The 23,667-nt window shown below is 58.2% G+C and overlaps 2 protein-coding genes across 3 annotated transcripts; both read right to left on the bottom strand.

Moving 5' to 3' along the window:
- Positions 1–185: 185 nt before the first annotated feature.
- Positions 186–7,896, bottom strand: ARFGAP2 (ADP ribosylation factor GTPase activating protein 2). Of its 2 annotated transcripts, XM_043970901.1 has the most exons (17): positions 7,739–7,896; positions 7,421–7,539; positions 6,897–6,969; positions 6,615–6,746; positions 6,446–6,526; positions 5,541–5,625; positions 5,010–5,066; positions 4,254–4,295; positions 3,846–3,898; positions 3,576–3,712; positions 3,342–3,473; positions 2,666–2,794; positions 2,452–2,586; positions 2,049–2,175; positions 1,867–1,960; positions 1,660–1,778; positions 186–1,335 (listed from the first exon to the last, which is right to left on the bottom strand). In XM_043970901.1, the coding sequence occupies exons 1-17, from the start codon at positions 7,808–7,810 to the stop codon at positions 1,315–1,317; spliced, it is 1,608 nt and encodes a 535-aa protein (XP_043826836.1). In that variant the 5' UTR covers positions 7,811–7,896; the 3' UTR covers positions 186–1,314. The 2 variants fall into 2 exon arrangements, with proteins under 2 accessions (XP_043826836.1, XP_043826838.1); XM_043970903.1 differs by lacking the exon at positions 4,254–4,295.
- Positions 7,897–12,132: 4,236 nt separating this feature from the next.
- On the bottom strand, positions 12,133–22,579 carry PACSIN3 (protein kinase C and casein kinase substrate in neurons 3). The gene is given in 14 exon segments (XM_043972193.1): positions 12,133–12,571; positions 12,574–12,599; positions 12,602–12,631; positions 13,136–13,257; positions 14,090–14,226; positions 14,546–14,666; positions 15,140–15,315; positions 15,967–16,122; positions 16,256–16,491; positions 16,607–16,663; positions 16,666–16,813; positions 17,102–17,232; positions 17,535–17,608; positions 22,420–22,579. Coding segments are annotated over 12 exon segments (1,620 nt in total). The 5' UTR covers positions 17,192–17,232; positions 17,535–17,608; positions 22,420–22,579; the 3' UTR covers positions 12,133–12,250.
- Positions 22,580–23,667: the final 1,088 nt, after the last annotated feature.

Here is a 23,667-nt window from a genome sequence, read left to right as displayed (position 1 = left end):
ACAGGTCCCACCAGGCAGCAGCTTTGGGCTTCCGGAGGAGCGACAAGCTGGAAGCGCTAGAGAGTTTACCCTCTGCTTCTACACAGATGCCCTACTCCTGTCGGTGGGAGTCCAGAGAGTGAGGCGGGGCCACACCGCAGGGGAGGGGGGGGGCACAGGGAGGGGAGACAGAGACTCGGCCACACTGTTTCAGCTCGGACCAAAGGGGCCCAGGGCCCAGCTTGGGCTTTATTGACACCACTTTTTTCCAAATAATACAAACAGTCCATAAAGCAAGTCATGTCCCTTTGGGGAAGGTGGGAAAGAAAGAGGAGTGTTCCGTGATGCTGAGCAGTGGCAGGGTCCACACCATTGAGTGCCAGCTGGGTAGAGAACCACAGCCTCCCAACCCACGAGAACGCCGAGCTCATCCGAGCCTGCTCCCCCTCCCCGGCTCTCTCACTGCTCCCAGCAGCATCTCATCAGCGTGGGGGAGGCTCGGGGGCACCCCGGTGGAAAGGAACCCAGAAGTGGCCGTGCTGTGGGGCCTCGTGGAATACAGCACCCAGCCAAGGCCCCTGGGCCTGAGGTACCGGGGGAAGCAGGAGGAATCGCTGCCCCGGCCCCAGACACAGCCCAGCCAAGATGGGGAGAGCAAGGGGCACGGCCTCCCTCCACTGTGAAGGCAGAAGTGATTAGTGCAAATAGGGGCGGGTGCCAGGACATCCCAAGGGCCTCCGTGCAGGCTCCCCGGAGCACTTCCAGATAATGGGATCTCATTCCCAGCCGGCCTCTCCCCTCACCAGTGCCCCGGGTGCAGCCCATCTCCTTAGAGGCTGGCCTCCCTCCCTCCCTGCGGAGGCTGCACGTTCCCTCTAGTCCTCAAGGAGAGCGAGTCAGACCAAAAGGAGCCCTCTCCCAGTCTTACTAAAAAGGCCCTTCCTTGAGGCAGGGGAGGCTGGGAGGCCCTGGGAGAAACTAAAAGAATTCTCTCCCTCCCCAGCACAGCGAGTCATGGGGAGCAGCAGCTGTGCTGGAGGGAGGGAGGACAAGGAAGGAAGGGGACACTATGACCTAGCACCCAGGAGGTGAGGTTTGAAAGGAAAGGGCTGGGGCTGGGGTGGGGGAGGGGAGAAGGGGGCTGGTGATAGACCACGCCCTTCCCCCAGCATTCCCCAGGCCACCCCGCTGGGCGCTGACACGCGCGCGCACGCGCGCACCACACACACAAGTCCCCACAACTACCATGGGGCTAGCATCCCTGCTCATGGGAACACGGTTTTCTCTTTGCTGCTGCTGCCACTGGCACCGCCAGGAGCCACCCTGGGCCCTCGGTCAGTAGGAGCCATAACGATCCTGGCGAGACAGAAACATTGGCTCAGAGTGGACATGGGGGGAAGGGGGCAGCCAAGCCGGGCCAGACACCTCCCTGTCTCACTCTGAGGAGAAAGCCCTCCTGATTCCCAGCATGGAGGACAAGGGGAGCGTGTGAGGGCAATGCAGGGAAAAAGCAAGGCTGCCATTGGCATCTTTCCTGGCAGGGCGGGGGCAGGGTGGGTAGCCTGGGGGTGTGGTGGGGTGTTGAGTCTGCCCTAGCTCCTCCCCATGAACAAAAGAGGGCTCCTGGGGGATGTCTCAGGGGAGTTGGGGACAATCGGCTCCTCGGGAGGGCTCGCTCACCTGCAGAGAATTCATCACCCCGTTGGCCAGGACGGCCATCTTCCCAGCTACAGACTTCACTCCTTGTTTGAACTGGGCGATGTCCGCTGCCGGGAGCACGTTCCCCAGAGACACCCCCGCTGTGGGAAGAAAGCAAGGGGGTGACCCGGGGCCCCGCAAAGCCCCCCAGCTCTGCTCGCGTGCAGCAGACGCCACGTGGCCTCTCACCTGCTCCGTGGGCCCCATCCGCCTCCCCAAAGAGGTCTGCAGAACTGATGGCACTGCTGCCCGAGAGCTGCTGCAGCCGAGCACGGGCTTCATACTGCAAGGAGGAAAAGGCCGAGTAGTCACAAGGGGCAGAGCTGGAGAGGGCCGGGCTGGGACACCGCCTGCAGCGCCAACTCACGCACCTCGGCGTCGATTTCCCTCCCAAAGAACATGTCTGAGGAGATGGCTTTGGCTCCCGCAAACTTCTGGCGAGCTTCATTGGATTCCACGGCTGACGGCCGGCTCTCCACCTCTCTGCGGTTTGTGGGTCTGAGGGGAGACAGAAGGAACACACACTGGAGGCTTCCTGCACCCTCTCTAGAGAAAGCACTGGAATATGGGCCCCCGAGGGAGGACAAGTCAGGGAAAGACCCAAGGTCCTTATCCAGCCAGGCAGGGAACCCAGAACAATAAGCTCAGGAAGCCCTCCACTGAGGCAGGCTCAGGCCTGGAAGCCTGGATGACAGAAAGAGGCTCTCGCTCCCTGTCCCTTGAGATAGTCCGCATTTTCCTCCCAAGTCCCCGAAGCCCTAGAGGCTGCTCTACCTTTCTGCAATGGGCCGGATACTGGAGATGGTCACCTCTGGCTCCTTCTCCTCCATCCTGTCCACACTCCAGGAGGCATCTGTATCCCAACGGGAAGCAAAGCCATCCCCCAGAGAAAAGGGGTTATCCTTATACCTGAAGGGAGAAGGAGAGGCTCAGAGGAGCCTAGGGCAGGGCTCAAGGAGGCCCAGCAGCCCCCTACAACTGCTCTTACTTTGGGGGTCCAGAAGCAAAGCTACCAGTGTCATCGAAGAGGTCCAGCTGTGAGCGGGAGGATTTGGCATTCGCTGGCGTTTCCTGCTCAATCACTTGCATCTCCGATAGCACCGAGTGAGAGATGGAGCTGGGAAGGAAGCCAGAACGAGGGAGCCGTGACATATGGACCCCAGGATCAGCCCACAAGGGGTGTGGCCTCCATAAACTCAAGGGCAGACTTGCTCTCATAGTCCCCAACCCAGCCCTCAGCTTCCTGTGTTCATGGTGCCAAGTCACCCACTGCATCAAGCCACCGGTATGGGTGTTCTCTGCCAAGCTGAAACATCCCCAGTCCCTCAACCTACAAATGGTGAGGGCAGCGCTATCCCCTGACCAGTGTGCAAATCAGCAGGGAAATGCTGCTGCCCACCAAAGGCAGCAGAAGACTGACGCACCCCACACTCCCAAACACTGAGCCTGAAGGGAATCTGAGAGATCTTCTTGTCCAGCTCCCTTCATCTGGTAGCTGGGGAAACTGAGGTCAGAGAGGGGACTTTTTCCAGGTCACCCTCTAGGATTTGCACCCAGGGCCTGTGTGTGGTATTCCTTTCCCTACTCTGGTGCCTTGCTAAACTGCTGATTCCTCCATGGGTAAGCCCTGCTTCCACAACCCTCCTTTCCCGAGGGAGCCCCACCTTCGGGACACCAAGCCCATGCCTAGGCGCTCCGCCTGCTCCCGCTTCTGCCCCTCCAGGCTCTGCAGCTTCTTCTCTTCTTTCTTGCGGTCGATCTGCAGCTCCTGATAGGCCAGGCGCATGGAAGTGACCCTGGGAGAGGAAGGCCAGTTCAGTGACCATCCTCTGCCCACCAGGCTCTCAGAAGGGAAAGGCACCCAAGCAGAACCACGCCATGCGCCCTGGGATACTCACACTGACTCCTCGGCCTGCTTCTTGGCCTCTGCCGCCTGCTGCTCCCGGAGCTTCTCGGCGACCTGGGCTTGTCGCTCAATCTCGCTGAAGCTCTGGCCGCTCACCTTCTGGGCGCCCAGCCCCTTCTTGGCACCCAACTATAAGAGAGTCTGAGGTGACCAACCCAAGGCCTGCTGGGCAGGAAGCCGCCTGCTGCCCCTCCACGCAGGGTGCCCAGGCCATACCCACAACAGGGAGCCGACTGTCACTTGCTCAGATTGGAGAACCTACCCCTTTCTTAGCCGCTGCTGGCTTCTTCTTGCCAATGATTGAGGATTTCAATTCTGTCAGGAGAAATTGGAAAGGTGGGATCAAACACAAAGGCAAAGCTGACGCTGGCACTGGCACAGGCTCAGACCAGAGCATGCAACTTCACAGCAACCGCTTTGGGAAATGGCAGCTTAGGGAACAAAGGCAAAAGCTGCCCCCAGACACGGGACACCAGCCCTGAGGCCAGCCCAGGCGGAAGGAGATGAGAAGGGCGCCAACTCCCAGCCCGTCGGCCCACAACAGTCCCAGTCCCCGAACCAAGGCTGAGAGTAGCTGGGCTGGGGCAGGCGCCAACACCATCCTCAGCTCCCTGAAGCAGGAAGCTAAGAATGCAGGGGAAAGAGGGACAGCTTTCCGTGAAGCCATTACCTCTGGCAGGAACAGACCCTTGGGTGGACAGAAACATGGACTCTAGGGGAGAGACAGAGGGGAGGCTAGCACAGGGCCCCCACCACTGTTCCCAATTGGAAAGAGAGACGTACACTAGAGTGCCCCCAAGCAGACCCTGCCAGACCGCAAGGCCAGCTTCGCGTGGAGAACATGGGGTGGGAATGCTATTCCGGCAGCCGGCAGCTTGGCTTTGTGGCGTCCTGGCCTTCCAAGAGTCAGCACAATGTGCTGGGACTTGTGAAAGCTCTGTGCCAGAGGAGATGGGTCCTCCCCAATCAGGTCGCCCTAAGGAGACCCTGCACCTCAAAAGGGAGGGTGGGCTGGAAAAGGGACCTTGCAGATAAGACTTATCATCCACCACCACGCTCTAGCGATAGGAACTGGCTGGGGATTCCCAGAGATCTGAAGGGAAAGCCCAGGCGTCTGGGCCTCAGAGTGGGGGAGACATGGTTAAGAGGCAGCGTGGCCAAGACTCTCAAGTCAAAAAACCTGGGTGTTGTGGCTCTGAATATGGTTCTCTGATGCCCACCTCCCACACCCACCAAGAGGGCCCAGCTCAGAGGATCCGGTGCTTCTCTGTCCACAGTAGCTAAGGGGCTGCCACTTGGCCCGAGTCACACTCTAGCCAGCCCTCAGAAGGGCCCAGATGCCCAATCTACCACAGTCCATGTGTGACCAGAGAGAAGCTGAGCCTTAGCCTTGTGGGTGCCCAGGCCCTGGAGGTAGCTCACTCACCCAGGGAGGTTTTAGGAGAAGTGCTAAGCAGGTCAGCCGTGGGGCCCTCCTTAGGCTCTGTGGACACAAAGGCACAAATTAGGCACCCACCCCATACATTCAGCCTCTTGCAAAAGAGGGGCTGCTGCCTGTCCCAAACTTCAGAGGTTCCTGGTAAAGGGAAAGGGACCCCATGACTTTTTTTTTTTGTTTTTTTGGCGGGGCAATGGGGGTTAAGTGACTTGCCCAGAATCACACAGCTAGTAAGTGTCAAGTGTCTGAGGCCGGATTTGAACTCAGGTACTCCTGAATCCAGGGCCAGCGCTTTAACCACTGCGCCATGTAGCTGCCCCCGACCCCCTGACTTTTAAAGACACATCACTAGAGAACACTGGCCTGGAGCTTCCAACCCAAGGAGATACTACCCCCCACCAGACGTTCCTTAACTCAGTATCCCCTTCAACCTCAGTCTTTGCTGACCTCTGCTCCTTTTTCCTACTTGGGGGGGGGGAGCACCTCTGCATTCCCTGGGGGCCTCAGTGACACACTCACGTGTGGGGACACTGCTCTCCACAGGCTGGGATGGTGGCTGTTCAGGGACTTGAGGCTCAGAGGCTGGCACGTCCCAGGCTGAAGGCTGAAAGGAAGGCCTAGTCACACAAGCTCTGCAAGGCCTGGCAATAACTTCTGAAGCCCTCTACATTTCAAAGCCTCAATCGAAGGTCTTTGAGGAAAACGAGGCCAAGGATTATAGTTTGTGGAAGGAGGCAGGAAAACCTGTTTTGCAACCACCCTCATGGCTCCTGAGAGCAGAGAGCCCACTTCCCTGAAAGGATCCTGGGAAAGACCTTGGAGGCCTGCCAGCTTAACCCACTTGTTTCATGGATGAGGAGACTGAGGCCCAGAAGCAGTAAAACAGACTCACCCACTGGGGCAGAGCTGGGACTTGAACTCATATGGTGACTCCAAAAGACTCTGTGAGGAGTGGGGTCAGAGTAGGGCCAGAGGACTTTAGCAACTTTAGCAAGTATCAAGAGGAAGATGCATTGGAAAAGACCACTGACGTGGGTCACAAGACCAGGTTTCAAATCCCTTTTCCACCCCCCCACGCCCCCCCATGGCTCGATGGCTCCGGGCCTAGGACTAGACAGTTTCTAAGGCTGTTTCCAGATCTTCTCCGCAGCTTCTTCCTTGTAAGAGACCAGGCTGCAGGAAGGACCCCGCTATATACTTAGGGTGTCTCCCTCCAGGGGCTGAGGACAGGAAAATAATCCTGAAGGCTACAGTCACAGAAGGGAGAAAGCACCCAAGAGTACCGAGCAAGCAAAGTGCTCAAGTCCCAGTCTGTCCTTAACCCTGCAGGAAAGGAAGCTGGCGCAGTTACAACTGCTATGTGAAGACCCCAGGTCTGGGAAAGGAAAGGCCTTAAATGTTCCCCTCCCCATCCTAGTACTTACCTGGGTATGTTCTGTGAAGAAATCCGAGTCTTTCTTTTCTGGGGAATGGCCAGGAGCACTGTTCACGCTCTCGATCCAAAGCTAGAAGAAACCCAAGCCTGGTTAGAGCCCAGACCTTTGTGCTCCATCCTCTCCCCGGGCCTTCCGGCTGCTGCCCAGGAGCACTCACATCGGTGCCGTACTTGGCGAGGGCAGCACTCCCCAGCTGCCGGATCTTCTCCCGATACGTCTGGGCCGCCCGGCTGTTATACTTGCTGTTGGCATCGTTCGTGGTGCAGCCGTGCTGGCGGAAAAAAGCCGTCTGGTGACAGAGGAGAAAAACACCCCCAAGTCAAGGCACTCTTCACCGATCCAAGTGGTCGTGCCCCCCCAGACCCCAGCTACCGCCGGAGAGGGCAGGTGGCAGGGCCTCCTCCTGCTGTCCCGCCCCCGCTCCTGGCAGGACCCTTACCGCGTTGGCGTTGCCCCCGACCTGCATACACCGCAGCTGGAACCAGCTCCAGTTGGAATCCAGCTCCGTGGACCTGCACGGAGGAGCAGGGGAGCATGAGTGCCCGAGGACCCCCTGGCTCCTGCCCGCCCTCCCCGGCTAGTGACCCCGAGTCTGGGCGCTTCGTTCAGCACCAGCTGCCTCCCGCCCCCTGAAGAGCAGCCTGGGGTGGCTGAGGTCCGGGGGCACGGCCGGGAGGCCGGACTCTGCCAGGCCGGGTGTCCCGGTGTGGAGGGAAGAGGCCCCGGCTGCCATCCACAGGGAGCTGAAGTAGCTGATGCTGCCCGCCTGGGCTGGGGGCCGGAGGAGGCCGGGCCCCCTGGTCCTGTCCCCTCCCCCCCATCCCTCCGCCCTCCATCCCCCCCAGGCCCCGGGGGCTGACGGAAGGGGGGGGGCGGAGCAGCTCGCAGCCCAGCCCGCCTCCCCGCCGCCCGGCTCCCCCCAAAGGGTGGTCGAAGCCGGCCCGGGGGGCGGGGCGGGCCCACCTGATGAAGCTCAGGTGGACGCCCAGGGAGCGGTGCACCCCAGAGCAGTCGATGCACAGGAAGACGCCGTAGGTGATGCTGGCCCAGCTCGGGTTCTTGGCGCCGCAGTCGAAGCACGCCTGGGGGGAGGGAGAGCAGGCGGGCCGGAGGCCCCGGGACGGTTGGCGGACAGGACGGGCCAGGGGACAAGGGGAGCGGAGGCCCGGGGTCGGGGTCGCCGGCAGGGCCTGAGCCGCAGGGGGAGGGCCCCGGGGCCACGCCGACGCCCCCTGCCCTCCTGCCCCCTCCCCGCGCGTCCCGACTGCCCCGGGGCCGCACCTTGTTGGTCGGCACTGCGCGGAGCCTCTTGAAAAGAGTCTGAATCTCGGTCTTGCTCGGCTCCGCCGCCATTTTCTCTCCTTCCCAGATACAACCGCGACAGACGGGTCCTACCAAAAGCCAATCCGAGGAAAGGGAGGCGGGGCCATGGGAGGGGTTACGCCCAGCCCAATCGGCAGCCGGCTGGGAGGCATGGGGTGGGATGACGTAGTTTTCGTGAACCAATCAACAGCCTGAAAGAAACAACAACCGCGACGAGCCGGCTCCGAGGCTACCCTACAGCCTATGGCAGGGATGACGAGTCTCTCGCCCCGGGCCAATCCGAGGCCTGTATGGGGGCGGGCGTGACGGGTCCTAGCTGGTCCCAAACCGCGACCGCGGAGAGAAGTGGACGAAAAAAAGGGATTTGCAGCCTAAAGGCACGCCCAGGAGGCGGGGCCTCTGCGGCCGGTGGGCGGGGCCAGGCAGGTTGTCAGAGATGATCAACAATGTGTCCCCACGGGCCAGTGTCCCCGGAGCTTGGGACTGAGGCCCCGGAGCCCAGAGGAGACGCAGTCCCCCAACTCTTCTGGAAGCTCAACCTCCAGGGCCGGAAGGAACCTCGGGTTCAGCTTCTAGCCTAGCATCGCTACTTGAATAACTCCAATAACGGGAAAGTTACCACCTTGCAACCAAGGGTGTGTGGGTAAATGGGGGTTGGGTGGGGGGCGAGGGGCGAGGTGTGGAATTAATGCTCGACACGCGTTGAAGTTTAATCTGCATTATTGATGCTTTCTCTAACCCGTCCCGAAGTCTAGATAATCTGCACAGCCAATCAAGCCCAGCTTTTAGTAGTGTTTGCACATTTCCGAGGAGCAAATGCTTGTGGAGGGATTTTAACAATCGGAAGTGAGAGGTGAATCCGCAAGCCTTGGCTTTACACCCCGCCCCACACCTGGGCAGCCCCTCCGGCTGTGATCCTTTGCTCCTTTCGGAATGAGCTTCCACAGGCACGGCGCTTTGTAAACGCTTATTCCCTTCCCTGCCCACCCCCGCCCCCAAGGCCAAGCAGAACAAGGCCAGACTCTTTCCAACTAAGGTCCAGTGTGCCACCCACGGCACCACGGAGGTCGTCTCCGCCCACCCCTGCTCCTCCTCTTAACCCCTTACATTCTGCTTTGGAATCGCCATCTTTCCCCCAAAGCTGCTCTCTCCGCGGTTACCAAAGATGTCTCAGCTGCCAAAGCCAGGGACCTTTTCTGAATCCTCATGCTCTCTGCCCTCTCTGCCAATGTCCCCGACACTGCCAACCTCGCTGTTCCCCCTAAGGTTTCAGGGCACTCCTCCCTCTCTGACCAGACCTCTGTCTCCTTTGCTGGATCCTCTGAGCCCACGTATTCTTCGTGGCCTCTTCACTACTTCACTTGGTGATCTCCTCAGTTCCCCAGGATTTAATTTCCAAATCTACCTTTTCCGCCCCCAAATGGCTTCCAATCTTGCATCTGCAACTGCCTCTCAGACATCTTGAACTGGACGCCCAGTACTGGGTATGTCCAAAACAGAACTTTTCCCCTAAACCCCATTCCCTCCCTATTACTGTAGAAGGCAACCCTGGCTTCCCAGTCCTCGTGATTGAAACCCAAGAGTCATCCTGGACTCCTAATTCCGCACCCCACCCCCCATATCCATTTCACCTCTACATCGCCTCTTGAAGACCCCACTTCTCTCCTCTAACCCTGTCCCCACCCTGCCGAAGGCCCTCCTCACCTCACACCTGGACTATTGCAATAGCTGCTAATGGATCGGCCTGCCTCCAGCCTCTCCCAGTCCACCCTCCTTTAAGACACCAGTGGTTTTCCAAAAGTACAGGTTGGACCATGTAACTCTCCCACTCAATCAACTCCAGTAGCTCCCTATCACTTTTAGGATCAAATACAAGATGTTCTGTTTGGCATCAAAGTCCTTCATAACCAGGCCTTTCCTACCTTCCCAGCCTTCTTACACTTTACTCCCCAACACATATTCTTTGATCAAGTGACCCCAGCTTCTTGGGTGTTCTTCATATACAAGACAGGCAGCTAGGTGGCCCAGTGGATAGAGCACTAGCCCTGAAGTCAGGAGGACCTGAGTTCAAATCTCACCTCAGCCACTAGCTGTGTGACCCTGGGCAAGTCACTTAACCCCAATTGCCTTAAACATGGGGGCCATCTCCAGTGGTCCTGATGAATATCTTGCCACTGGATCAGATACTGCCTCTGGAGGAGAGAGTGAGGCTGGTGACTTTGAACAGTTCTGCCTCACTTAAATCCAATTCCAAATGGTCCTCTCCAAAAACAGGTTTATTGATTGACTGGTGGATAAGGAAACAAGCCTACAGGACTTGCCCGGTCACACCAAGCCACTTTTTGAACCCAAGTCATCGGACTGCAAATGCAGATTCTTTTCACACTGAAGCTGTTCAGACACTTGAGGCAGGTGCTTTTATCCCCTCCAGAGCTTCCATTCTCCAGGCTAAACATTCCCCACATTCTCCAGGTGAGCCTCCAGTCTGCGGAATAGGGTGGTCTTCTTGGGATCCACCTTCGTCAGAGAAAACACAGGGCCCACTTCTCCTTTTTTTTGGGGGGGGGGGGGAATGGGGGTTAAGTGACTTGCCCAGGGTCACACAGCTACTAAGTGTCAAGTGTCCTGAGGCCGGATTTGAACCCAGGTACTCCTGAATCCAGGGGCCGGTGCTTTACCCACTGCGCCACCTAGCTGCCCCAGGGCCCACTTCTCCTGAGACTTAGCTGCTTCCCTCCAGTTGGGTCACTCCACAGAGAATGCGAAAGTCTCAAGGATTCCCAGAGAAAGGGACCAGGACTTTGGGCCAGGTTCTATCCAGGCTTCAGGGGAGAGTTCCATCCCCAGCTCTCCAGCTCTCACCCCTAGCCTATAGAGCCAAAAGGGGCTTTGTCATCCAACCCCCTGATTTATGGTAAAAGCAGCTTTGGTACGCTGGGGAAGGCCCAAGATCTGGGGTCACAAAACTCTAGTCGGGCCGCTAGGGGGCGCAGTGGATAGAGCACTGGCCCTGGATTCAGCAGGACCTGAGTTCAAATCCGGCCTCAGACACTTGACACTTACTAGCTGTGTGACCCTGGGCAAGTCACTTAACCCCAATTGCCTCACTAAAAAAAAAAGAAAAAAGAAAAAACTCTGGCTGATTCCCTTAGTCTTCTCATCTGTAAAATGGGAGGTATCAGACTAGCTGATCTGCAGGGCCTTGTTCCAAATGCCAGGATTCTTAGGAATCTGAGAAATCGAAAGGCCCAGGCTGGCTCCATTCTCCAAGTCCAGAGGCAGTGACCAATTTCAGGAGTCCCGGTGTCTTGCCCCGGACCTTCCACAAACTAGCTGGGTAACTGTGGGCAGATTCCTCTTAGAGAGATCACAGCATCATAGCATTAGGGCCAAAAGCATCTCCAGAGGTCGTCTCGTCCAACCCCATCATGTCACAGGTGGAAAAACTGGCCCTGGAGAAGGTCGTGTGCCTTTCCCAAGGTCCCCAAGGGAGTGTGGGATCTGAACCCAGGTCCTCTAACCTCAGCCCAGGCACTTTCCAACATATGTGTTGCTCCTCCACGTGTCATGTTCTCATCCTTGAGATGAGACAAGTTAGAATAGATGATCGCCAACCTCTGCTTGGCTTCCAGTATTCTATGAGGAAACAGTGTGGGCAAGTGGGAAGAACTCTGGATTTATAGTCAGAGAATCTGGGTTCGAGTCCTGGACTCTTGGGATTCCATACCCTATGTGATCTGAGTTCGAATCTTGACTCTTGGCATTCCTGTACCTTAAGTGTTCTGGGCTGTCCCAATTCTAATTGTAGGCGTGGATTAGAGATTAACCCTTTTCAAGCCAGAAGAGACCCGAGAGCTCCTCTGCCCAATGAGGCCCACTTCTGGTGTCTAGGAGGCAATGTGGTACAAGGATTGAGGCCTGGCTCCTGGCTCTGCTCAGATCCCAGGCTGAGCCCAGACATGTATTCTCATGTCCTAAAAAGAGGGGGTGTGGGGGTACTTGAGAGCAATCGTGTCTGACTCAACAAGAAAGGGGTTCTTGCTACTGCAGACTGACTTAGCAAACCCTCCGTTGACATCCTCTGTGTTGGACTGCATGTTTTTATTTATTCTGTTCAACATTTCCATCTGTCTGTGGCCCAGCAGGCATGGTCCTGCTGCAGTGACTTGGACACTTCAGAGGCCCTTCCATATTGCTCTATGTCTCTATCCTCCTCCAGGTTTCCAGGGAGGCTGTCCGGTCCCTCCCTCCCCTCCCCATTCCCTCTAGCTCAGCCTGGGTACCATCTACCCCTCAGGGTCAGTCCAGGAAGACGTGGGTCCCACCGGACCTAGGACTGACGCCACATCCACTGTGGTTTCTCAGGTTTAATGCACATTAGGAACAAACCATAGTTCAAGGGAAGGAAGGCCACTAGACCGGAACTACCTACACACCCTTGGCACAGAGAACCCTGGGTCCAGGGGCATCTCAGCTCAGCTGCAAGGGGCAGGGGGGAGGCACAGAAGCTCTCGCTGGGCCTGGCAGGTGTCCTGCCTTCCCTCCAGTAGTCTCACCACTCCCCAGGCAGCTTCCCTGCCCCAAGTCCAAGAACACCCTCCCTTCCACCAGGACTTGCAGCTTGCCTGATGCAGGAGAAAGATGACTACTTGGAGCGAGTTGGCCATGGTGGGAGAGGAGGGGGTGGCTGAGCTCTGGCCCAGGGTGGACAGAGGGTAAGGATGGCACAGTGCCGTCAGGCCCCACACACTCCACATAGTTGGCGGGGTAAAGGCCAATGCGCCCGGCTCTGTAAGCTGGCCCTGGCACCAGCCCTGTCATCTTCTTCACTCATCTTCAGCAGCTCCTCACCTGGAAGGAAGTAAGGGCATCACTGGGCAGCCCCACCCCACCCTCTGGGTTTCACAGGGAGACTGTCCTGGAGAAGAGGGCTTTCTTGACCTTTCTGGTGCCATAGACCCTGGGACAGTCTGTTAAAGCCCACGGAACCCTTCTCAAAAGATTATTTTAAATGCATCAAATAAAAGACAAGGGAGTACAAAGGGCACCAGGGCTACTAACACAACTATCCGTGTACTTTTGAAAAAAACAAGTCACAGACTCCAGGGGAAGAAGCCCTGATCTAGCCCAAGACCATGGCCAGAAGCCAGGGAACCCTGCTGGCCTCTCCATCCCAGGGTCCTGCCGAGCCCGCTGGGAGCAAGGGAGTCTGCTAAGAACACAGGCCAGAGCGGGCCAAGGAACACATGAGACTCTCCCTCCGACAGCTCCATGAGATGCAGAAATATGGTCTCCCTTTCCCCTCCTTCCGCCGGTACCCAGGGGTGCAGGGGAAACGGGAGGGCAGCCTCATACCTGCTCTGAAACTCAGCTCATCAGCTTCCTGGCCGGAGTAATCATATAGCGCCCGTACCCGGACCCCCATGGCCCCCTTCCGGGGACTCTCGTCATCTGACCACTCCTCGTCCTGCCCATTCCTGTGGGGAGGGGGCGCGGAGGGAGCACATCAGGCAAACCCTAGACTATACTGGGCTTGGGGGCCAGGGGGAATGAAGGGATGGGGACGTCGGGTCATCCCTACACCTGGGCCAGATCCTCTAAAGGGCCGGGAATTACAGCCTTGAATGGAGTCGGGGTGACCAGGGACAAGCAGCCACTTAGGAGACCACAGGACTCGAGATTGGGAGGGGCCCTGAGAGGCCACTCAGCCCAAGCACCTTGAGGCACCAGAAGCTGAGAGAGGGAATCGAGCTGCCCTGGGTCAGAAAGCCAGAAGGTATCAGAGGCTCGAGTGGAGCCCAGGAGTCTTCCCAAGTGCCCTCACCTCTCCCATGCCCCTTGTGCAAAACTCTCCTCAGTATGAAATGCTCCCATTTCCCTCCCTCTGCCCTCCAGGAGACAGGGCCGTGGGGAAGAGTGTGAAGAAAGAGAGGACGGGGAATGGAGAGAAGGCAGGAAGCCACAAACTCATCTCTTTAGGTAAATGGTCCTTCAGACAGACACAGACACACACAGGGACACAGACACGCGCGCGCACACACACACCCCCTATGGGAGTTGGCAAAATTTTAAAAAATTTAAAAAAAAGCCCCAGCCCCTGAGCCTCCTCTGCCATCTCAGCATGGGCAGGAAGACACATGCCCAGCCTCCTCGTCTTTCCCACTCTCACCATTGGCACAAAGCTGGAATGATGCCATTGTCTACATGCCTTCAGTTCAGTCATCAAACCTCAGTAGAAACTGACCCAGCACTGGTGAAGAAGGCCAACCAGCCTCCCCAATAACCCCCAGGGGCTCCCTGCCCTCTCACCCTGCACTTCCTGGTGACTGTGGGGGGGGCACAGAGCCATCCCTGGTGGGCACAATGCTGGTCAATGTCACCTCATCCGGGTTTCGACTGCCCTTCTCCTTCCGGCTGATTGTCCGCTGAGTGTCCAAAGACCACTCCTGCAGGGTGGCACAGGAAGAGGGCTCTTAAGCCTGGGCCAAGGAGGGTCCCTCTCAGGGAGAAAGAGGGTCTGGGGACCCTGCCGGCTCTCACTCCCCCCCATCTCTGTCTCTCTACTATCCTCTTTCCTCTCTCCCTCCATCTCTCTCTCTCCTTTCTCTTTCTCTCTCCCACTGCTCTCCCTCCCAATCTTCCTCTGTTTCTCTCCTTCCATCTCTATGCCCTACCCCCAATTATGATGATCTTTGAGCCCATATTACACTTTAATCAACTTAATAAAAGAAAATACTGGGGCCCTGGGGTCAGAGGAATGCCCACCTCAAACTGCGGCCAGTTCATGGCCATGCCGGGCCCGTGAGTGCTCCGCCACCAGCGCAGGTCTTCCTCATCGTTGGCAGCCATGATGCCCTGGTGCAGGTCGCTGTGGAGTTGCTGGAACCTGAAGGGCCAAGTCACAGTCCTCAGGACAGCCAAGATGCCAAGACCCAGTCCCAGGTCCCACAAAGTCTCCCCACCTTCCCTCCCTCCACCAATTCCATTACATTCAAACCTATTCTATGCAAGGCCCTGAGCAGATAGAGGGAGGATGAAGAGACAAGCAGAGCCAAAGGCCCAGCAGGGAAGGGCAGACGGGTGCTCTCACTGCCTGCGTGGTACCAGACACATTTTTTTTTTTTTGCAGGGCAATGAGGGTTAAGTGACTTGCCCAGGGTCACACAGTAGGGTCAAGTGTCTGAGGCTGCATTTGAACTCAGGTCCTCCTGAATCCAGGACCGGTGCTTTATCTACTGTGCCACCTAGCTTCCTCCTACCAGATACATTCTTTACCCTGTCTAGGCCTCAGTTTCTCAGCTATAAAATGGGGGTGGGGTCCCTGCTCTAAAGCCAGCCGGGAGCAGCAGGCAGCCACACCTGTCGTTGCCAGAGAGGTCGAGATGCTGGTGGAAGGTGAGCAGCATGTCTTTGAAGAAGAGAAGACGCTGCCGTTCCGCCGTCTGGCAGCCTTCAAACACCTGCTCCATGTCCTCCATGTACCGAGGAGTATAGCGGTGAAGCTCTCCCAATGTCTGCTCATACTGGGCTTTTGTCTGGGATGGCCGGGAAAGTGGGAGGGGTCAGGGAGCGGATCGGGGCCCTCCTCAGCCCAGCCCACACTTGGGGCCCTTGGGTGGGGGGGCTGCAAGGGGGAAGGTTCCCCACAGCCCTCCTTCACCCAAGTGCCTGCAATTTCATCATTAGAGCTTCATTTCTTTGGGTGGACAAACATCATTCCCCCCCCCCAAACTCCCAGGCCTTTTCAGGGTTCTCTTTTTTTGTATTTTTTTTTTTTTAGTGAGGCAATTGGGGTTAAGTGACTTGCCCAAGGTCACACAGCTAGTAAGTGTTAAGTGTCTGAGGCCGGATTTGAACTCAGGTACTCCTGATTCCAGGGCCGGTGCTTTATCCACTGCACCACCTAGCTGCCCCCAGGGTTCTCTTTAAAGACATAAACACTAGTGAGCAAAGCAAGTCCGCAGATGCCCCAGGGTAAAGGCCATTAGTGAGTCTGGGGAGAAGGGGAAGAGGGGGCAGTGGGCGGGCCGGCTTTGCCCCGTCCTGGCTCTGTGGCCGTGGCCCAGCCCCTTTGTCAGTGAAATGGGAAGGTGGCACTGGCCCTGAGCAGTCCCTTCTAGCTCTAAACGAAAGACCTATGACCTTGGGGAGGTCACTGGCCCAGGGTCGGCCCTGACAGCCAGTACCTTCTCCGCCTCCTTGCCACAGCGCTCCACCCGCTCCTGTAGCTTCCGCAGCTGGTCCTGGGACACGGCGTTATCGGCCCGTGCGTGGCTCTCCCGGGTCTGCGCCGTCTTCTCCTCCTTCCGCGCTGAGTGGTAACTCTTCTTGGAAGCCTCTACCTGCATTGGATGGGCACGAGGCTCCAGGCCTGGCAGCCACGCCGCACCTGCCCCCCACTTCCCCTCAGCTCTCCTAAGGCGCTGGTCTCCGCCAGTCTGACCCATACTTCCCAATGGCCTCCCTGGGCCTCACCTCCTTCAGCCTCTTCACCCAGGGCTTCTGGGCTTTTCGGAAGCCATCCTCTGCGGCTCGACTCTCTCGGAAGCCTCCCAAGACAGGCCGATGGAAGGCTTCCCGCTGCCAGGCTCGAACCCGCTCACTGTCCTCCCCATGTAGCTTATCCCGTACCTCCAGGTGCAAGGCGCTCAGTCGCTCCGCTGCGGTTAGGAAGGCGTGCCAGGCCTTCTCCAGAGTACCGTACTGGGGGCCTGGGGGAGGGGACATGCCAGCTCAGGGGGAGGCGCCTTGCTCCTGCAATGTTCTCCCATGCCCATGGACCCACCCACAAGCATTCATTAGGGGCCTGCTGTGAGCCAGGCCTACCCTTCTCCACAGCCCCTCTCCACTTCCGGGCCCAGTCAGCCAGCTGCTGGGCATAGGCTTCTCAATCCGGGCTCGCTCCTGAAAACAGTTGACGAGGTCCCCACAGAGCCGGTGGCCGTCTTCCACACGCTGGACGGTCCGTTTATATTCCCAGCCTAGAGAAAGTGGAAAGACCTTTTCTTTTTGACTAGACACAAACGCTCCTCTCTAGCCATCACGAGGTGTAAGAGCACCCTCTGAAGACATCATCAGCCCCAGAAACTGTTTAGAGGGAAGAACCAGAGGCCTCTGGTCAAGGACTGGGCAGGATCTCAGTGGCCGGCTGCTCCAACCCCCTCATTTCACAGTGAAGGAAACTGAGACTCAGGGGAGTCACTTGAGGTGGAAAGGCAGAGGTCAGATTCAGCCCTGGGTCCTGGGGGGCTCCTTCTACCATACTGATTCCCAAGGGTGAGAATGGAGACGGGCCCTGGACCACCTTCCTCCCCCTCCCACCAAAGTCCCCGCTGGCAGGGCCACGGGGTCCCTCACCTCCCAGAAACTGCCGCCAGGGATCTCCCCACCCGCATCGTCCTCCGGAGCCATCGAGTCACCACAGCACGGAATGGTGGCGGATTCCCAGGCAGCTGCAGAGGGCCGGGACAGTCAGCACGGGAGCCTGGGTCCTGCCTTGCCCGAGGGAGGGGCAAGTTTGGCCACAGACACACATTCTGGGATATAAAAAGCCCCCAGCCCTCCCCCAACCCCAGAGCTCAGGGAGCTGGGAGTGACCGGAATGGTCGGGCACAGGGAGGGGGGGAGGGCTTCTCCTTGCCCAGAACCTCCCCATTCCAAATCAGGGATCCCTCCACATACCACCTTCCCTACTCTTCTACCCTCCAGCTTCTCCCCCACTCCCCACCCTGCTCCCAATCACCACCTGGCCTACCTAGGCCTCAAGATGGCAGCCAAGGGCCTTGGGGGGGCTGCCACTCCAAGCTCCCGTGTCTTCTCCTTCCTAATCTGAAAAATGCAGGTCAGAGAGAGAGGGGGCAGTCAGGCAGGGGAGGGGCCGGCTCCCCTGACACAGCAGCTGCTGTCTAAAGTGGCCAACTCCAGGGGGGTGGGGGGACTGCCAGCCAGGTCACACGATATGGCCAGGGATTAGATGGCCGGGTGGAGCGTGACCAGCCGGGCCCAACGCCCCCATTGCCAAGGGGCTCTGGACAGAGGGATCTCTGCCCCAAGCCTGGGGAGGCCCCTGCTCCTCTCCAAACACCCACAGAGAGACAAAGTCGCCCAACCAAGGACTCTCCTGGGCACAGCTACCATCTTTCCCCATGGCAGCTCTACAAGTTCCCTGGGAAATAGGACGGTAGCATAGGGCGGCATAGGATGGGGCCAAGGGCAGAGAGACCTGAGGTCCAGGCCTGCCTACATCACTAGCTTGATGATAATAATACAAACAACAACAATACCAAAAATGATAACAAGAGCAGCAACAATTAGCCTTAAGGCTATTCAGAGTTTCCATTACTCTTTACATATGTTATCTCTTTTGATCCTCACAACAGCCCAGGGACCTAGGTGCTGTTATCACCAATTTAGATAAAGAGGAAACTGAATGATTTGCCCAGGGTCACACTGCTAGTAACAGTGGGAGGCAGGATTTGAACTCAGGTCTTCACTCAAAGTCCAGGGCCCCACCCGCTATGGCATTTCCCTGCCTAATGACCTCCGCTAAACCCATTTAAGCTCTTTTTTTTCTGTGCTTCAATTCTTCATCTGTAAAATGGGATACCGAGGCTCACAGGATTATGATGATCAAATGACAAAATGGATGTAAAAAAAAATGCTTTGGGAAAGTCTGAAATAGAGTGAATCATAACCCTAACTACTGACGTGTGTGGGGTGATTCAAAGTTTGCAAAACCTTTTCTTTACTATTTGTCATTGGAGGCTCCCAACAAGTCTGTCAGGTAGATACCGTGGGTGTAGATGGTGTTTTCCCCATTTTGCAGATGTGGAAACTGAGGCCGAGAGAGATTAAGTAACTTGCCCAGGGTCAGACGGTTATTTTTTTTTTCGAGGGGCAATTGGGGTTAAGTGACTTGCCCAGGGTCACACAGCTAGTAAGTGTTAAGTGTCTAAGGCCGGATTTGAACTCAGGTACTCCTGAATCCAGGGCCAGTGCTCTATCCACTGCGCCAGCTAGCTGCCCCTCAGACAGTTATTAAGAGGTAGGATTTGAACCCATGCCCTCCTCACTCCAAGATGAGTACCCTACTCCTCATGCCAGATAAGCAACATTCTTTATACAAAAAAAAAAAGTCAACCAAAACCCTGAAGTCTCATCGAGCTCCTCCACAGAAATCTTAGGGTGCTGAGTCACTTCCATCTCCAGGACAAAGTTCACTGCTTCTTTTCTGTGCAAGAGCCTGGGGATGAGGGGATGTTCGGCTCATGCCGAGCCTCCCCCAGCCATAGCTCCGCCTGGAAGTGAACTTTTCCAGTCTGGGGCACTCACAGACCACAAAAGCAGCAAGAATGTGGCCAGCAAACAAATGAGGCTTGCAGAGAAACCTCACATTGAATGGAATCCGGGACTAATAGAGCCTTAGACCTGGAAGGGCCCTCTGAAACCATCTGGTCCAAATTGCTAATTTTACAGATGAAGAAACTGAGGCTCGAGGGCGGTTAAATGACTCACCCGAGGTCACGCACCTTGCAATGGTAAGTGGCAGAGCTGGGTTTTGGACCTAGAGCCAAAAATCTTTCCTATACCAAGGTCACAGAAAACCAGAGAAACCTGTCTGTCTCCGAGTCAGGACAAGGTGACATCTCTTTATCTTTTAGCAAAGGCCGATGGCCTTCGGGAAACCCAGTTCCTGAGTGGGCAGGCACACACCCTCCCAAGAGCCAGAAGGGGAGGGAGGGCCTTAGGAGAACTAGGAACAGATTTCCTTAAGTGTGGCTGGCCACACAGGTCCCCAAGCCCAGGGCTACCCAAATGAAAGGAGAGGGAAGCATTCTCTGCCTACAAACCAACCCAGGTTGGGCATCAGGGAGAGCCAAGACCCTGCCCAAGACAAGGCAAAGGTGGCTGAGATGGTCTGCAGACCCCAGGGAGGGGCCTCAGTCTCACTCTTGGGCTGTCACCCCCTGCTCCCTCTGGGCATTTCCAGGGAGGAGTGCCCACTCTGCAGGCCAAGAGAAACCAGAGAGGAGCAGTGAACTGGATTCTCTCTAAGTCCATGCAATGCCTTGGGCTGAAATAGAATTACAAAAGTTTTTATTTAGAAGAGACCTCAGCAGCCATGTAGTCTTACCCAAACCCAAAAGGGATCCCAATCATAGGACCCCCAACTCAGACTGGGCAAGCACAACTTCCTTCCCCCCAAACTAGGGAGGAGAAGCCCTCCAGGTCCCGTCTGTGACTCAAGACTGCAGAAAGAGCCCAGCATTGCCAGACAGGCCAGGCAGCTGGGGCTGCTCAGGGCTGGGGTCTACAAGGAGCCAGCCGGCCACCAGGTGAAGACTTCCGGTGAGGTCTCAATACAAACTCCTCCGCTTGGCATGTAAGGCCTTTCACAGCCTGCCCTCAACCTACCTTTCCTGCTTTATGAGCCCTCCCTTCACACTTGGTTAGCTTTGCCTGGCGTTCTGTGTGTGCCTCCTGACTTACCCTCTCTGCCTTGCATCACCTCTGCATCTTAAAATACTTAGCTGCCTTCAGTATCACCTCCTGCAAGGCCCCTCAAAGGCCACTTTTCTCTCCCTTTTTATATGCACAGGGTGTCTCCCCCTAATAGAACAGAAATTCCTTGAGGACAAATACCTTAGGGACAATTTGTCTTCTCACCCAGTGCCTGGTGTACAATCAATAAACGTTCTCCGGTGGGAATAAATTAATGCAGAGCCACAGTCTCAGCTCATGCCTCTGACCAGCCCAGCCAAGAGGCAGGAAGGATCTCTTTGCTCGGCTACGGGTAGAGGCTCCAATCCTGCCCCAAGCCCACTCCCTGCCCCCTGTGCCCTGGTTCCTGGCTCTTTACCGCTGGGACAGGGTGCAGGAGGAGGCCTCTGAAGGGGGCCACCCCTGGCTCTGCTCCCCTCCCCCTCCCCAGAACAGAGCCTGCTGTGTGCTGAAGACCTGGCACAGCTCCCTCTGGCCTCTCAGAACAAACACTCAGCCCAAAGCCCAGGGCACTGCCAGGGCCACAAAGCCCCTCTTTTACCCTATGGTCAAAAAATAGAAACAATTGATCTAGGGAGCTGCCCCCCAAAACACCCTGGCCCTGCTTCTTTTGGCCCCTGGACACGCCCTCTGGACCCCCAGGTCTGCAAATGGCCCCGCCCGCTCACCTGTTGAACAAACTGAGGGGACAAGAATCCCCCCTGCCCCAGAAAGTAAAGGATTTCTTCCCTTTCCCAGTGGGTGCCAGGAAAGACCTGAGGCCCTAGCAATCTGGCTCCCCAGTTGGACAAACCTCAGCAGGACATGGCAGTGTCTCACCACTCAGCTGGCTGGAAGCCAAGGGGCATGGGTGAAGCTGGCATGAAACTCCCTGACTCCCGCCCCCAGCCGTGAAAGCTCAGGGTATCGCTTGAGTCCTTGGCAGGGCCGGACCCTATGTGAGATGGGAGGCCCAGTAGGGATCCTGAGCTGGAGCCCAGCGGGCTCTGACCTTTGAGGACCCTGGTCCTGAGCAGCCCCAGCTGCCTGGCCCGTCTGGCAATGCTGGGCCCGTTCTGCAGTCTTGAGTCACAGACGGGACCTGGAGGGCTCCTCCTCCTAAGTTGGGGGGGAGGGCGGTTGTGCTTGCCCAGTCTGGGGGGGTCCATGATTGGGATCAGGCTCTCTCAACTTTCAAGGGGTATCTCGCCCACCCCTGCCCTTCTAGGCTTTGGGGGAGGGGGTACGTGGCCCACAGCGCAGCCAGGCTTGCCTTCCTAGGCCAGTGAGGCGGTGACGGAGCAAGCCCCAGCACGCACAGAGCCCGGAGAGGTGGCAGTACGGAATGGGGGTGGGGGGCCGTTAAGACTTTTGGGGAGTGAGGGAAGGGGAGGAGAAAGGGCCCAGGGAGGGGCAAAACAAAGGGACGCTTCAGGAAAGCCAACCTGCCCGCTGCCAGCAAGGCTGGCTCGGTGACGCACTCGAGAGGCCAGAGGGGCAGCCCATACCCAGGCCCCTGCTCTGCCCACCCCCTCCCCCGGCATCGGCCGCCGTCCATGCCTCAGAGCCCACGCGGAATGGGGACGGGACCTGGCTGAGAGGCTCCCACCGCGCTGGCAAAACTTGCTGAACTTGGTTGGGGGGTGGGGGGCCACGGGGATGGGAGGGGCAGGGCCTGGAAGGAGCGCTCCCACCTGAGAGGGGGCTCCTGGGGGAGGGGCGGGGGGCTCCTCCACCTGGAGGCCCAGAGGGGATCGCCGGCCCCCCACTCCCTGCGCGCCGGCGGGGTGGGGCGTGGGGGGCACCGCAGCCCCCTCCCCCCAGCCTGGGCTGCGCTCTGCCTCGGGCCCCCTCTCCCGCCCCTCGGCTGCCCGGCCGCCGCGGCTCCCGCCCCCTGCCCCCCCTCGTCGGGCGGGGTGGCCGGGGGCTCCCGGGGGCGGGAGTTGGACTGGGCTGCAAACTTCTGAGGCCGGATCTGGGGGGCGGAGGAGGAGGAGGCAGAGGAGGAGGGCGGCCCGGCCCGCTCGGCTTCTCCCGCCGCCCGCCCGCCCGGCCCGGCCCGGCCCGCCGCAGTCTGCCCGGCCCTGCCCAGCCCTACCCAGAGCGTGCCCGGAGCCGACCCGAGCCCGGCCGCGCCGCGCTGCCCTCCCCCCACTCACCGTGTCCCTGCGCTCGGGGGGTGGCGGCTGGGGCCGGGGGGGGGTCCGCCGAGGCTGCCGGGCCCGAGTCCTGCTCCTGCTCCGGCCGGTGCCGCTGCCTCCCGGAGCGCGGGGCCCTCCCCCGGGGAAGCCCAGCCCACCGGCCCCGCCCCCTCCCCGCCGCCGCCGCAGCCAGACCCGGCGAGGGCCGGCGGGACCCGCAGCCAGGCCCACCTTGGCTGGGGAGCGGGAGGTCGCTCCTGCCGGGGCAGCGGCCCCTAGACAGGGGGAGGGCCGAAGGGAGGGCTTGGGGGGCCCCTGAGCCGGGGAGGGAGGGGGGGCAGGGGCAGAGTCAGCAGAGCCCCAGGCTGCCCGGCTGAGATTGCCAATAGCCGACAGGAGTCAGGTGGGAAGTCGGTGTGACCCTGGCACAACCCTGCGTGGGGGTGCCAGCGGAGGCGGGCCTGGGGGCGGCAGGGCTACTTGCCTGGCCGAACTGCACGGGTCAGGCCGGGAGGCTCGGGCCGCTGGCAGCCCCTGAGCTGAAGTGTCTGGATTAGTTCTTTGGAGCCCCGGCTGCCCCCTTGCCTGTCCGCAGGTTTCAAGCCCTGCACCTCTCCAATTCTATCTCCCCCTTCCCAGGCACCCCTTCTTGCCTCTGGTCCCTAGGGAGGTTTTTCATAGCTCGGCCTGCTATTTATAGCCCCTGAACTGATCCAGGAATGTTCAGGCGCTGAGCTGTTCCCCACCTGCTCAACACCCAGCCACCCCCACCGGGACCCAGGCTGTTCCCTCCTGAGCTCCCTCCAGAGACGAGGTGTGTCTCTTCAGTAAGTGAACTGGTTGGCATTGACCGTGCTGCCAGGTGGAGAGGGAGCTTAGTCCCAGACTACCCTGAATCTGCTAGGTTTTAGTCCTGCCGATATTGGTGTGATGCACGGGCATGGGTAAGTGAGGGCCTGCCACTCTTCATTGCCATCCCCCACCTCTCAACCTTAGTCATCCTTTCCAAATTCAGAATCCAGGGAAGATTCTCGACCTGCAGTTCAGGAACCCTATTATCTCGCCGCAGAAGAGTGTGCCTCCAGGGGAATGAGAGCACCGATCCCTGAGAGAAGGGGCCAAAATGTTCTCTCTCTTGCACGTACACGATTTATTTTTCTTCTCTCCCCATGGCGTGTATGAGGGGTGGAGTAAAGGGGGGGGGGCGTGTAGATTTAAAAATAGCAAAGTTATGTTGCTTCTGAATGCATGAGTAGAGAGCTGCTC

This window comes from Dromiciops gliroides, chromosome 6 (genome assembly GCF_019393635.1).
Source record: "Dromiciops gliroides isolate mDroGli1 chromosome 6, mDroGli1.pri, whole genome shotgun sequence".
In the NCBI taxonomy this organism is placed as follows: Eukaryota; Metazoa; Chordata; class Mammalia; order Microbiotheria; family Microbiotheriidae; genus Dromiciops; species Dromiciops gliroides.
The sequence above is the reverse complement of the archived record's forward strand: the minus strand, read 5'-3'. Positions and strand labels throughout refer to the sequence as shown.